We start from the raw sequence: 15500 nt of genomic DNA, 5'->3' as shown, positions 1-15500 counted from the left end.
CCCTTGCAGAGTACGAGGTCGAATTCCGCATGCTGGCCGCTGAACTAGACTGGAGGGACGACAGTCTTCACGGCATATTCCTGGAAGGAATGTCCTCACGTCTCAAGGACGAGTTAGTGGCAAGGGACCTTCCGGATGACCTAGACAGCATGATCGACCTGGCAGGAAGGGTCGACCGCCGAATCCAGCATCGGTTCCGTGAAGGGAGGTCTGGTCGTAGATCCGGTAACTTGGGGCCTACATTTCATCGACCTGTGCCCCATTCTTCTGCTTCCACCAGCGCCCAAGGAGCAGAACCCATGCAATTGGGGCTTGGCCCAATCTCGCAAGAGGAAAGAAGACATTGCCGCACCCAGGGCCTATGCCTATACTGCGGCAACAAGGGGCACTTCCTAGCCCAGTGGGACAAGCGACCGGGAAATGCCAGAACCTAGGTCTCATCAGGGAGCTTAACCCTAGGTAATATGTTCTGCCTCCCCATGTAACGTACCGGTTACCCTCGTTTACCCCGGAGGTATCTTCGATTCGCTGGCTTTGGTTGACTCCGGAGCAGGAGGGAATTTCATCCTCGCTGATCTTGTTTGGCAGTTACAGCTTGCGGTCCAACCCCAACTTCCTCCACTCCGAGTGTCTTCAATCCACATCACTCCCCTCCCGGGTAGCATCTCCATCTGCACCAAACCCTTAATTCTACGTACCAGCCTCCTGCACTCTGAAGAGATCTCATTTCTCGTACTGGAGAAATCCATTCACCCCATCATCTTGGGTTTACCCTGGCTTCAGAAACACTCCCCCATTATCTACTGGGATACTCTTCAGATCGCATCTTGGGGCCCATCTTGTTTCACCTCCTGCCTGGCGACGATTCCCCGACCCAGTGTCCCACTTCTGACCATGCCTGTGGCACTTCCGCTGCAATATCTGGATTACTTGGATGTCTTCTCGAAGGTGAAGGCCAAACTTCTCCCCTAACATTGGCCCTTTGATTGTGCCATAAACCTGGTTCCTGGCACTATACCTCCCAAGGGGCGGGTTTACCCCTTGTCTCTCCCTGAAACCCAAGTCATGTCTTCTTACAACCAGGAGAATTTAGAGAGGGGCTTCATTTGGCCCTCTAATTCCCCTGCCGGAGCCAGGTTCTTCTTTGTTGCAAAGAAGGATGGGTCACTCCAACCCTGCATAGACTACAGGGGCCTTAACGCCATCACACGACGTGATAGATATCCTTTGCTTCTGATTCCCGAACTGCTAGTCCGGCTGCAAGGAGCTAAGGTCTTCACCAAGCTGGTCCTTCGGGGCACGTACAACCTGGTAAGGATACGACCAGGCGACGAGTGGAAGACTGCGTTCAATACAAGAGACGGGCATTATGAGTATCTGGTTATGCCCTTTGGTCTATGCAACGCCCCTGCGGTTTTCCAAAACCTAATGAACGAGGTGTTAAGGGATATGTTGCATACTTCAGTCATAGTATATCTTGACGATGTACTGATTTATTCTAAGGACCTGTCCACGCACCGCATACACATGCGACAAGTGCTACAGAAGCTTCGCGACAATCATCTCTTTGCCAAGATAGAGAAGTGTGAGTTCGAACAAGAATCGTTGCCCTTCCTCGGATATATTGTCCCTTCCACGGACTTCCACGTGGACCCAGATAAAGTAGCGGCCATCAAGGATTGGCCACAACCAGTGGGGGTCAAGGCACTACAACGCTTCCTTGGCTTCGCCAACTTTTACCGCCAGTTCATACCCCATTATTCCCGGATGGTGGCCCCACTTACTGCCTTTACCAGGAAGGGAGCTGATGCTAAGAACTGGTCCCCAGCAGCGCTAAGTGCCTTCCAGGAGCTGAAGACAGTCTTTCTTCAAGATTTATTTATTTATTTATTTATTTAACAGTTTTTTATACCGACCTTCATAGTAAATTAAACCATATCGGATCGGTTTACATAAAACAAGGGTATAACAGAAGCAATAAATAAAAGTAATTAACAAGAGAAGAGAATAAGATAAAGTTACATTTAACAAGGAGTAAAAACTTCTGTCTGTCTTCATCACCCAGATCCTCAGCGTCAGTTTATTGTGGAGGGAGATGCATCCGACCTTGTGGTAGGGGCTATCCTGAGCCAAATTTCCACAAGGGGCAAATCCTTGCCATGTTCCTACTTCTCTCGGAAGTTCTCACCTGCTGAGAAGAATTACAGTATAGAGGACAAGAAGATATTGGCCATTAAACTAGCGTTTGAAGAATGGTGCCAGTGGCTGGAAAGGGCCCTACTCCCTGTGATTGTCTATACCGACCACATGAACCTGGAATTCCTGTGCCGAGCCCAACGCCTCAACCCTCGACAAGCTCGATGGTCCCTATTATTTAGCCGGTTCAACTTTCTCCTGCGATACCGGCCAGCTTCCAAGAACTTCCGGGCAGATGCCCTCTCTCGCACTACAGAAACGGAGGATAACCCCAACCTGCCTCAATATATCCTCGACCCAGCCAAAGTCCTTCTTGCAGCTTCAGAGGTGGTTCCTACGGGCAAGACAGTGGTACCTGCTCATCTGCGAAAGAAAGTCTTGTCATGGGCTCACGACTCTTTGACCGCAGGTTATTCAGGAGTCGCTCGGACTTTGGACCTGTTGACCGAATACTACTGGTGGTTCCTGTCCTACCTGTGCTCGACAGAATCCTCTGCCTGGTCATCCCTGGGGCCTTCTCCAACCATTACCCATTCCCACCGAGCCATGGACCCATTTGTCTACCGACTTCATAATGTATTTACCACCCTCGGAGGGGAAGACTGTAAAATGGGTCACGGTCGATAGGTTTTCGAAAATGGCCCACTTTGTGCCCCTCACTAAGTTACCAACAGCACCCGAACTCGCAAGTCTTTTCACTCAGCACATCTTTCGCTTACACGGACTCCCCCTTCATATTGCCTCAGACCGAGGTCCGCAGTTCATGGCTAAGTACTGGAGAACACTCTGCAAGAAATTCGGGGTCCAGCTGGACTTTACCACGGCTTTTCACCCCCAAGGCAATGGCCAAGTGGAGCGCACAAACCGACCTTAAAAGCCTTCCTCCGAACCTTTGTGGGAGACCAACAAGACGACTGGGTGGCTTTATTGCCATGGGCAGAATTCTCCTACAACCACCATAGGCATTCTGCTACCAACATGTCCACCTTTCAGGTAGTCTACGGGAGACGACTCAGGCCTCCTTTGCCCCTGCCTTTGGTGGTGCCATCTCCAGCCATGTAACTCACAGTTCAACAATTACGGAATCTTTGGGGGTCCACTCGTGAAGACTGCAACGCGCTGCAGCTACTGCAAAGAAGTACGCTGACCGCCTGCGATGCCCAGCTCCTACGTTTTTCCCGGGGGACAAGGTATGGCTGAGTACCAAGCATCTTCACCTGCGAATTCCTTCTATGCGCCTGGCACCAAGATACATTGGTCCGTTTGCAGTGATAGAACGGGTGGGCGCTGTCTCCTACTGTCTTCATCTTCCATCCACATTAAGGATTCATAACGTCTTCCACGTATCCTTGCTCAAGCCCTTGGTCTTGTCAGTTTTCCACGACAAATCCCCTGAACCCGTCAGCTCCGTGGCTCAAGAAGACACCATCTACCAGGTGAAAGAGGTGTTATATGTACGATTCCATCATCAACGATGGAAATATCTTCTCTCCTGGGAGGGCTATGGCCCTGAAGAGAATACTTGGGAGCCTGCCTCCAATATTTTGGATAAATCCCTCCTCCACCAGTTTCACCTAAACCACCCTGCTAAGCCGAGGCCCCCAGGAAGGGGGCGAAAAAAGGGGGGGGTACAGTTGTGCGCCTGACCCGCGGAGGTCCGTGGGCTGGTCCCCACCTACCCTGGGGCGCCTTGCAGTGGCAGCGGCATCCTTGGGGCCTGGCTGGCTTCTCCGCGCGGCGTTCCCTCTGCAAGGGAGACGCCACTGATGTGTGTGCTGGCTCTGCCCCCCTAGGCACATGCGCGCGTGTGTGCTGGGGCACGTAGTTTAAAGGGACCAGAGCGGGAAACTGGAGCTCCGCCCCCGAGGGACGTCAGACGCCGGAAGGGATTTAAACCCTGCGGCACGTCTGATTCTTTGCCTTGCGTCAAGGTTCTCTCTGCTTCAGATCGTCTCCTGGCTTCTGACTTCGGCTCTGTTCCTGGCTTCTGACTTTGGCTTCTGTACCTGGCTTCTGACTTTGGCTTCTGTTCTTGGCTTCTATTCCTGGCTTCTGACTTCGGCTCGTCCCCTGGCTCCTGCCTTCGGCCTCTGTTCCAGACTTTTGACTTCAGCTTGCTTCGTGGTATCCTGTTCTGCTCCGACCAGGAGACCCCGCCTAAGTCCAAGCGGCTCGGGTCCTCACGGGCTCCTCCTGGGGGGACCTCGGGCTTCCAGTGGTGAAGTTCCAGTTGGTCTCCTGGTTCCAGCTTCTGTCCTCCTCAGGATTCTGTGATTCCTCTTCAGAAACTCACCAACAGGAGACCACACATAAGTCCAAGTGGCTCTGGTCCTCACGGGCTGCTCCTGGGGGGATCTCGGGCTTCCAGTGGTGAAGATTCAACCGGTCTCCTGCCCTGTGCGACCCACGGTGTGCCATCACCTGTCCTAGCCAGCTCAAGGGTTCATGAAATTCAACAGCCAGCAGCCACTTCCTGGGGCAAAACCCAGCTACCTTCTTAGCAACCCCTGAACTCTTCCCAGAACCCCTCATTCCACATTTTATCTCATCCGAGGTTCATCTATGAGCATGATTAATCCCCAGTCACTCCTACTCTGCCTCTCATGGTATTCTAAATGGCTGCCAGTTGACCCAGGGCTGACACCATAATGTTGTACAGCAGATTCTGCCATACAAAATAATGATGATAGTCTCAGGTCAACTGGCAGCCATTTTGAAAACCAGGGCAAGTGGAACAGGAGCATCTGGGGATCACTGCTGCACATGGAAGATATGCAGATAGGATAAGGTGTGGCATGGAGGGTCAGGAGTGGCTCAGAGTCCTAGAGGGCTGATTTTTTTTTTTTTTTTTTTTAACTTTGCCTGGATCCAGCATTTATTTTTCATTTTATGTTTTTGTTTCATTTGTTATGCATTTCATTTTGAATAAATGAAACAAAATGAAATGAACAGCAAATAAAAGGAAAACAAAATGGGGTGAGAGCAGTGACGTCACCCGCTAAGATGGCCTCCTAAACTAGTGGCTCGAGCCTTCCAGCCCCACAATCTCTCTCCATCTGCAAATTCGGAGCTCGGGGCAGCACAGAAAACCTATAGCAGACTCACGGAAAGTCCAGCATGACGCCGCCAAAAAAAAAGCCGGACCTGAACAGGTTTTCGTTCGCATCGACGGCGGTGGTGGCAGCAGTCGGGACCGGGGACAAAATGATGGCGGATACGGAGGGCACCGAAATACCTTCGAGGCAGGAATTTAAGAACTGTTTCCAGGAACTGAGAGGTGATATGGCCCGGTTCCGGAGAGAAATTGGGGTCATAGTAGAGACTATGCAAAATGACATCAAAGACCTTGGAGGAAGAGTGGAGGAAGTAGAAACGGGCCTGGAAGAACAACAAACCGAGGTCCGTAAAATGAGAGAGGAACAGAAAAAATTGAAAGAAGCCCAGGAAGAATTACTTCTGCATATGGAAGATATAGAAAACAGATCGTGTCGCATTAACTTGAGATTCCGTGGCGTACCAGAATCGGAGGAATATAATGATTGTTTTGAAGTGGTCAGAGATATTTGCAACCTGCTTCTATATCCAACAGGCTGTGAGGAAAACTACAAGGAGGTGGTCTTAGAACGAGTACATAGAGGCTTGGGGAACACATGCAATAATCAGGTAAGGGACATCATAGCCTGTTTCCTCAGCTTTATAGTCAGAGAGGGTGGCTCAAGCAGTAAGGAAAAGTGGAACTATAACCTGACAGGATCACAAAATTGAGGTATTTCAGGATCTTGCCATATCCAACATTAAAAAAAGGAGGGAATTCTGCGATATCAACTAGGCTCTGCGCTCTCACAGTATTCGCTATCGTTAGCTATTCCCTTTTGGCCTTTCTTTCACACTCAACGGAGTTAACTCGAGGATCCATCAGGTATCCGAAACGGAGGATATCCTGCGAGAGGCAGACATACCTCTAGTGGGCCCAAAGAGAACTGACAACAATGAGAACCCGACAGGGACGCATAGAATGGAGCGGCCTCACTGGAAGTGAGTGGACAAAGGGGACCGGCGTCTTTGACGACATTCAGGAGGGCCAGCGACAGCTTCTCAGGATCCTGGATAAGAAGCCAGAAGGGAACACCTGAGGACTTTACTCTGACCTAAGACTGTGAAGTATATAACATGTCCGGGTCATCTTCATCCATAGCAGGATGCAGTCAGTTGAATTATGCGGTTCTGCATTAATAACAAAGCTGGTAGAGGGGGAGGGATCCCTTGTCCCTTACAAAGTTGATGTTACTGATATGATTTAATTTAAGCGGGGGAGGAGGGGGGAGGGGCTACGGGCCACACTGGAGGGTGGTGACGTCAATACTCTCCACGGAAGATCCCACATGGGAACATGTGGATTAGACAAGGGAGGGGAGGGTGGGGTGGGCAATCTGAGGAGCAAGGGAACAAGTAAGTTGAATATAACCCCGGTGGTACACAGAGGTTCCGAGGCAGGGCTGGGACAATCCTTTAGTTCATGGTGGAGGGGACACCAGAAGTGGTACATAGTAGGCAGGTGAGTAAAGACTAGACCATGGGGATGGTAAAGATTGTTTCTATTAATGTGAAAGGACTGCAAACATACAAGCGGCAGGTGTTCACATGGGAGATGACAGCATTACACACAGACATAGTCTTTTGCCAGGAGACTCACTTCATTAAGCGGTATGAGCGGCTATTAGTGTCTAAGGGGTACCCTCAAACATTTCATGTGGCAGCTTCTGTTCATCATAAATATTGTGGAGTATGAATTATGTACCTTCTGATGAAGGTGAAGGTACATAATAAAATCTACACTTTGCTGAATGTATATGCCCCCAATACGGATCAGGCAGCTTTCCTGACCAAAATATCTAATATAAGTGAGTGGTCAGAGGGCCCACTGATTGTAGGGGGGAATTTCAATCTCACTAGGTATCCATCTTTAGATAACTCTCACCCAGGCTGTTGCAGCGGTAGGATACACAGGCAGGCCCTTAAGCATCTTATTATGGACAGGGGACTATCTGATATCTGGCGGCTCCGTAACCCCACTATACATAATTATACGTTCTACTCCCACCCACATAAATCATACTCCAGACTAGACTACTTCCTCATAGACAAGCAGCTAGTGGGTTCCATCAAGGAAGCAGACCTGGGTAATATTACATGGTTAGACCACGCACCCCTATGGATAACATTGAATACTGGGGGGATGAAGGAGGGAACTAAATTTTGGCATCTAAATGATAGCCTTCTAGATGATAGCTCTTTTGTGACACATCTGAAAGGTAAAATTCAGGCTTACCTTAGTCGAAATGATAATGGGGAAGTAACCCCTGGGATACTATAGGACAGTTTAAAGGCCTATACTCGAGGCTTAATAATAGCTTGAGTGGCACAAGTAAAGAAGGATAGAGATAATGAGTGGCTTGTGCTATTGGAAAAAATTAACCAATTGGAAATACAGCATAAACGCTCTCTAGACGAGCATACCTTAGGCCCCCTAAAGGAAGCGAGACAGGCTGTACATAATTTAGAGCTTGGTAAAATTGCCTTCCAACTAGAGCGGCTAAAACAACAGCACTACGAGTTCGGCAACAAGGCAGGTCATCCGCCCGCTCTCCCGGCGCGCGCGATTCTGTATTTAAATTAGGCCAGGCGGTAAAAATGGGCAAAAGGAGGCACTAGGGACACTAGCGCGTTCCTAGCGCCTTCTTTTTGACAGAAGCGGCAGCTGTCAGCAGGTTTGACAGCCGAAGCTCAATTTTGCCGGCATCGGTTCTCGAGCCCACTGACAGCCACGGGCTCGGAAACCGGACGCCGGCAAAATTGAGCGTCTGGTTTTTGGCCTGACAGCTGCAGGCCGAATTCAAATTTTTTTTTTTTTTAAACTTTTTTACTCTTTGGGACCTCCGACTTAATATTGCCATGATATTAAGTCGGAGGGTGCACAGAAAAGCAGTTTTTACTGCTTTTCTGTGCGGCTTGGCTGCACATTTTACTTTCTGTATCCCGCGTGCATACCTAATAGGGCCTCAACATGCATTTGCATGTTGAGGGCGCTATTAGGTGCCGCGGGTTGGACGCGCGTTTTCCTCCCCTTACTGAATAAGGGGTAAGGGAAAACGCGTGTCCAAGAGGAGGCTAACAGTGCGCTCCGTTGGAGCGCACTGTACTGTATCGGCCTGAATGTGGATAAGTTAAGCCTATCTGTATGTTAGGAAATATTAGGCGGTTCGAATTTAACATTAAGATACATTTATAGGTTAAAAACATCAATTGTTTGCTTGGTGCGACCTTTTCAATCAACTGTATTTCTCCTTCTCTTTTTCTTTACAAAAAGCTTGTTTAAAGAGCCAGGTTTTCAAGTTGGTTCTGAATATTTTAAAATCTCTCTGTAGCCTTATCTCGAGTGGCATGGTGTTCCACAGCACAGGACCAGCCAGTGACAGTGCTCTTTCTTAAAGGAGAGGGACGCACAAACTCAGATCACCAAGATAAGGGACACCCAGGGAAACTTTGTATACACTTAGGCAGACATAGGGCAACGATTCACGTACTTTTATCGAACACTATATGATTCCGAACCACAGTGCACCACACGGGACATATCACAATATCTGGAGGGAGTGGATTTGGTAAAATTAACTGAAAAGCATAGGGAAAAGCTTAATGCAGAAGTATCCGAGGGAGAAAGTCTGAGTATTATAAAGGATCTTAAAATAGGGAAGGCCCCAGGACTTGATGGATATACAGCCTGGTACTATAAAATGTTTAGCGCAGAATTAATATCCTCTCTAGTAAAAATGTATAATTCTTTACGTCAGATGGCTTGATTGCCCCGGTATCCAACGCAGCAGGTCTCACTGTGCTAGCGAAACCTGGGATCAACATAGAACTTAAAATATTGGCCAGGGCCTTAGCGGTGTGCCTGTGGAGGGTAACACCCCTCTTAGTAGCAGCGGATCAGTCAGGGTTTATACCCGGAACTTTAGCTTCAGATAATGTATATAAAAACCATAAATAAATAAATAAATGTTCGCAGAGTGGTTGAACTAATGTGGTGGGCACAGCGCCAGGACATCCCGGCAGTTCTGCTAGCGGTCGACGCCGAAAAGGCCTTCGACCGCATACATTGGCCATATCTATTCCAGGTACTAGAGAAATTGGGGCTGGGTGAATCATTTATCACATGGGTTCAGAAACTGTATGATCATCCCCAAGCAAGAATAAAAATTAACGGATCTTACTCGGATCCATTTGAGGTTAAATGCGGTACAAGACAGGGGTGCCCTTTATCTCCTCTCCTACTCGCCCTCTCACTTGAACATTCGCAGCTAGAGTGAGGACTCACGATCAAATTCAGGGAATACGTATCGGGACGACTGACTATAAAATGCCCTTTTTGCAGACGATCTGCTTTTCACGGTTTCAGAACTGGGAACATCCTTGCCATCTTTATTGGAGGAACTCACTACATTTGGGCAGCTATCAGGCTTTAAAATCAATGTTGATAAGTCTGAATTATTGAATTTGTCCATGTCAGCAGTGCAGTATGCTCAGGTGGGAGAATCTCTACCCTTCCGATTGGATAAAAATCATGTAAAGTATCTTGGAGTCAAGATTGGAACCAATGTTGATAATCATTTAAACTATGACCCCCTAATCGAATACAACAAGATATGTATAGATGGGACAGATCAGAAATCTCGTGGTTTGGAAGGATAGCGGTGATCAAAATGAATGTCTTACCATGCTTCTGTTATATGTTCCAAACCTTGCCAGTAGAAGTACCGGAGGGTTCCATGCGCATATGGCAGAGGAAGATTTTCCGATTTATTTGGAAAAGGTAACCTCCCAGGGTGTCCCGACAGGTACTCTACAGAGACAGGAGTAGGGGAGGACTTAATATACCCAATCTATACTGGTACTACTCAGCCACCATGCTGGGAGTGGTCATCAGCTGGCACGGGAAGGGGGATGTAAAACCATGGATCAATAAAGCACAGGTAGTGGCTGGTGAACCACCCCTCGAATACAGGGTTTAGAGTAAAATGGGGGGCAAAGATACATACAGGCAGTTAATACCTTTTTCTCAAGCTGTATTCAAGGTATGGCTGAAATGGCGGCTCTACTTAGTGGGGGATAAGGGGGTACACCATTCGACATCCTTCCTGTATGATCCTGTTTTCTCACCAGGAACGGATAGGGTCTTTATCCACAGATGGCAGGAGAAAGGTCTAACACAGATTGGACAGTTCTATTGCGGAACCCAACTAATTCCATATGTAGATCTACAACAGCACTACACCTTGGATCCCATAGATAGGTATACATATTTACAACTAGCACATTACTTTAAAGCGGAAGGGGCATCCCTGTGTGCACAGACCAGCCCGCTGACTCGTCTAATCACAAGACTATATATGATTATCAATAGTGGCCTCAAAATTAAAATGACCTACCAACTCCGATGGGAGGCGAATCTCAAGGTGGAGCTCTCAGAAATAGAGTGGGATATGTGCCACACACATACGAGCAAGAGTTCGATATCAGCCACCATTAAAGAAAATGGTTATAAACTGCTATATAGGTGGTATATGTCACCCGAACGCCTAAACAAATTGAATAATAGGGCCAGTCCCATGTGTTGGAGGCAGTGTGGGGAGAAAGGCACCTTTTTTCATATGTGGTGGACATGCCCTAAGGTGGTGAAAACATGGGAATATATGCTGGAACATCTTTTTTAAGTATTGGGTGTCCGTATAGCTTGAACCCCTAAACTTTGTTTGTTAAGCATGACTGATGATACTATAGATGACTCACAGAAACTGTTAATACTACAGTATTTGAAATCCTCATCATCTCCAATCAACCTGAGTACACAACCCTCCCCACTGATTCCACCCCCGCTCCAACCCACTCACCTTTACCCTCTGTAAGAGACCTAGGAGTCCTATTAGACCAACACCTCAACTTTAAACCTCACATTAAGTCCCTACTAAAAGGAGGCTTCTACAAACTCCATATTCTTAAAAAACTGAAGCCACTCCTCCATGCCCAAGATTTCCGATTAGTCCTGCAGACGACCATCCTTTCCAAACTCGACTATTGCAACTCCCTTCTGTTAGGCCTCCCTCATTCCACCATCAAACCCCTACAAATCCTACAGAATGCCATGGCAAGAATTACAACCAATACCCGCAAGACTGAACACATAACCCCTATACTTAAGGACCTGCACTGGCTACCAATCCCTTTCCGTCTTCAATACAAAATCCTCACCATCTTGCATAATGCCCTGCATAAAAACAACTCTGCATGGCTCAAGGACATGCCACGCTTCCGTACTTCTAATCGCCCCACTAGAACTGGCCTCGCAGGCACCCTGCACACCCCACCCCTCAAAACCGCACACCTCACCAATACCAGAGAAAGAGCTTTCACCATAGCCGGCCCCACCCTCTGGAATTCACTGCCTCCCCATCTACGACTTGAGCCCTCCTTACATGCCTTCAAAAAAGGCATTAAGACATGGCTCTTCAGGCAAGCCTTTCCAGAAGTTAGTCAAACATAGCCCTCTTCTCCCTCTACATCTGCGGCCGTCCTCCTTCCTACCCGCTCCTCCCTCTCCCCCTCCCTTTCCTCCCATCCTATCTTTACACCCCGGCTGCCTTCGAGGTGTTACCCCTCCTACCAATTTCTCATACCGCTCCTCCCTCTCTTCTGTCCTCCGTCCGCCATGGAGACGTCCCAAGCAAATATTGTAAATTATGTAAATATGTTTTTTTGCCTCTTACATTATCTTTTAAGAATACAGTTACAGATATACTGTTCCTCTTACTGTTCTTTTATTGTTCATTCCTGTCACTTCTCACTCGCCTGTCCTTTATCTTTCCAGCTGCTCTTGCCCCTTGCCCCCCTCTCCCCCTTCTCGCCTGCTCCTCCTACCCCCACCATGTTTATTGTAATTTCTGCCTGCTTCAGTTTTTTGTAAACCGGCGTGATGTGACCTACGAATGTCGGTATAGTAAAAGCTTTAAAATAAATAAATAAATAAATAAATTTGATAGCAATATGTTGCGAAATAGCTTACCTGTGGAAGAATGTACACACAACTACTCTTATGAACATACTTAACTGAGTAGCTAAAGTTTACCAGTTGGGGCACCTCACTGCCATAAGGAATCAAAGGGTACAGAAATTCCATGCGATATGGCACCCATACTGCCTTGGAAAACCATACATTAATGTTACCACGACAGCCACCGGACCTACTATATAGCAGGCCTTTAGGGTGGGGAGGGGGAGGGGGGTTTGTCTAAGGGGGGTAAACTGAAAAGTAATTGGATAACAAAGACAAGATTTAATTTCAAGGAGTGTTTTATTATATTGAAATTCTGTACAGGGGTGTGATATATTCAATTGAGAGTTTGTATTTATAGTTCATAACACATGTTTGTATCATTACAGTTATCTTGCTGTTTTTTGTTGGCTGTATTGGAAAATAAACAATTACAAAAAAAAAAAAAAAGGAAAACAAAATAATGAAACAATACAATTTTAAATGCACACATTTATTATATAGCTCAGGAAATTTGCAGAATCAAGACTTTAATCTTATTGTGAAAATAATCAATATTATTTTGTGTACTTATTAAAGGATTTGAACTGATGGGTAATCCATCTGGATATTTCACTGATTTTGAAGATAAAATACAAGTGCTGGCATGGAAGAATCTTGTCTCTACTATAGCCAAGAGGTACATAGGTAAGGTTTTAAAATTTGTTTATATTAATTCAGACCCTTGTTTTCCTACAGTAGATTATGTGTAGATTCTACAGGAAGAATTAGCAATTTGTGCAGCATATTTTTTAGATTCTGCAGCAATTAAGATACAATTAAGATATGCATATAATTTTATATCACTTAATGGATTAAGCAATAAAGCTTGCAGGAATAAAATGTACTGTGCAAGTGGGTAAAATTTTGTACACATAATAAAACTCTACTTAATGTAATATGCAATAAGTTTTACTGTGTGCATATTACATTTTTTCCACACTATCATGGCCATGGTGCATGGAAACCAAGAAACAATATCCTATGCAATCTAGCTGTCTGCTGGAATGATCTGGGCTTCTTGCAAGTGAGGCAGGCAGGCATTTATGAAATTAAAATCAGGTTATTATCAAATTACAATTTCTTGAATGAAGAGAAGCCTAGCGGTTAGAGCAGCAGGCTGAGAACCAGGGAAGCCATGGTTCAAATCCTGCTGACAAGCCAGGATTGAGGCATAGTTCACCATAGGCTATCCCTAGAGTACCAAATTTCCAGGGCAAAGCGAAGCCTGCATCTGCTTGCTGTAAAACCATTGGCTGACAATGCTCAAAAGGAGGACCACCATGGCTCCTTACCTAAGGGAACCAAAATCTTAAATCAGTCCCTGCCTGCTGACATTCCTTGTGACCGTAGGAAAGTTACTTCGTCTTCCATTGCATCAGGTACAAATCTAGGGGACGATGCAATAAATATGTGCAGAAAGCGGGCGCGCCCACGTGCTCCCCCCGGGGTTGCCATGTAATATTGCGCGCCCCTAGCGCCTCCTTGCTAACGAGAACCCGATCAGCGTCGGTTTCCCTAAATGCCGCACAGCCAGGGGGTTCAGGAAACGGACACTTGTCAGTTGAGCATCTGTTTCCTGCACCTGACTGTCAGCGGGTTTTTTTTTTGTTTTTTTTAAACTTTATTTAGTTTTGGTTTTCCTCCTACTTAATATCGCAATGAAATTAAGTAGGAGGCAGTACATAAAAGCGTATTTTTCTGCTTTTCTGTACTAGTTTTAAGAGCACTCTGCTATTAATGCCTGTTCCAGACAGGCGTTAATTTCTGATCACTAAATGTGCACCCTAGACGCACATTTTTTTTTCCGCATCGGGAGTGAATGCCTAATAGCTTCATTCACGTGCATTTGCATGTGATGAGCGCTATTAGATTCACTCCATGTTAGATGCACATTGTAGAGGCGCTAATCCCCTTATTGCACAAGGGGATTAGTTAGCGCCTATACAACCCGCTTCCAACTAGATTGTAAGCCCCCTGGGAACAGGGAAATATCTACAGTAAACTAAAATGTGTATTTGCTGTGAGGTTGAATCAGAAAGGTAAACACTAACACAAAGCACATGATTGTTGACCATGTATATGAATGCCAGTTCTGTAAACTGTTGTGATCTTCTTTTGGCACAACGGTATATAAAACACCTAAATAAACAAATAAATAAGACAGTATCTGAATGTAACTTACCTTGAGTTACCAAAGAAAAAGCTGAGCTAAATTTTAATAAATATTTTAAAATTAAACGCAATACATGTCTCCAACTATCAGATGGCAGAAGAAGGTAAATTTAAAGGAAAAAACTTGTTTATTTCAAATCAAGGTTTGATTTATATAAGATCAAGGTTCCATCAGCAATTTACTGTAAGTCACTTTGACAATTTTATTTATCACAATATCTTTAATAAGAGAAAAACATACTGCTTAAATACTTGCTACTTCTCTTTCTGAATCTTATAGAGAAAATATACTAATGAGTGAGCAAAGTTTTCTTTTCTAATAATAAATTACTTTTGAGTCTGAAATTATTGATTGCAGAAATTCTTCAGTGCTCTGGCTTCTCAGGAGTCTTTAATCAAATCTTCTTCTTCTTGTACATGTACTTTTTACCTGCTAGCCCCAGATTTTAGATCTTCTATGTAAATATTCTCTCTGGAAATCTGTGTGTGGAGAAGGGGCTGAAGTTCAAATCTGCATCTCCTGTGTGTTGCAGTTGGGTACTGCTGTGGAATAGTGGACACTTGGGCGGACCTACCATGAGAGGTGGGGTAGGCCGGGAGGCGGAGCCAAGGCTCAAAGTGTTCACCAGGTGATTGCTCGGAAACCAGGAACCCCCCAGGAGGAGCCCGTAGGGTCCTGGCTCCTAGGGACTTAGGTACCAGAGAGAGAGTCCAGTAACAGAGAACCAGGAAGTCCAATGGTAATGAGTCTAGCACAAGATCTTCACCCGGGTACCCAGAACCCCCTAGGAGGGGCCCGTAGGGTTCTGGCACCTTGGGACTTGGGTACTAGAGAGAGTCCAGCAACAGAGAACCAGGAAGTCCAAAGGTAATAGAGTCTCCAAAGGAGCAGATGTGAGTAGGAGCAAGTAGAAACCTGGAGCAGGGTCCGCAGCCAGCATGTGAAGGCAAGGCTGAAGGCTGAAGCAGGAACAGAGACGAG

General features: G+C 46.4%; 2 protein-coding genes across 12 annotated transcripts in view; one reads left to right on the top strand and one right to left on the bottom strand.

The window, feature by feature from the left end:
* The window catches only part of IDUA (iduronidase alpha-L-), a 914728-nt gene that overhangs the window by 396561 nt on the left and 502667 nt on the right, over nt 1–15500 (top strand). For all 10 annotated transcript variants that reach the window (XM_029602401.1, XM_029602339.1, XM_029602392.1 and 7 more), the window contains one exon: nt 12884–12991. In XM_029602401.1, coding sequence (XP_029458261.1) covers nt 12884–12991 — 108 coding nt within the window. The remainder of the gene's footprint in view (nt 1–12883; nt 12992–15500) is intronic.
* Nucleotides 1–15500, bottom strand: part of SLC26A1 (solute carrier family 26 member 1) — a 290173-nt gene that overhangs the window by 260364 nt on the left and 14309 nt on the right. Inside the window, exon 2 of one of the 2 annotated variants that reach the window (XM_029602318.1) lies at nt 9973–10099. The exons of the other annotated variant lie outside the window; for it this stretch is intronic. The gene's annotated coding sequence lies outside the window, so the exon portion shown is untranslated. The remainder of the gene's footprint in view (nt 1–9972; nt 10100–15500) is intronic. 2 annotated transcript variants of the gene reach the window in all.

Source organism: Rhinatrema bivittatum, chromosome 1 (assembly GCF_901001135.1).
Source record: "Rhinatrema bivittatum chromosome 1, aRhiBiv1.1, whole genome shotgun sequence".
Classification (NCBI taxonomy): Eukaryota; Metazoa; Chordata; class Amphibia; order Gymnophiona; family Rhinatrematidae; genus Rhinatrema; species Rhinatrema bivittatum.
The sequence above is the reverse complement of the archived record's forward strand: the minus strand, read 5'-3'. Positions and strand labels throughout refer to the sequence as shown.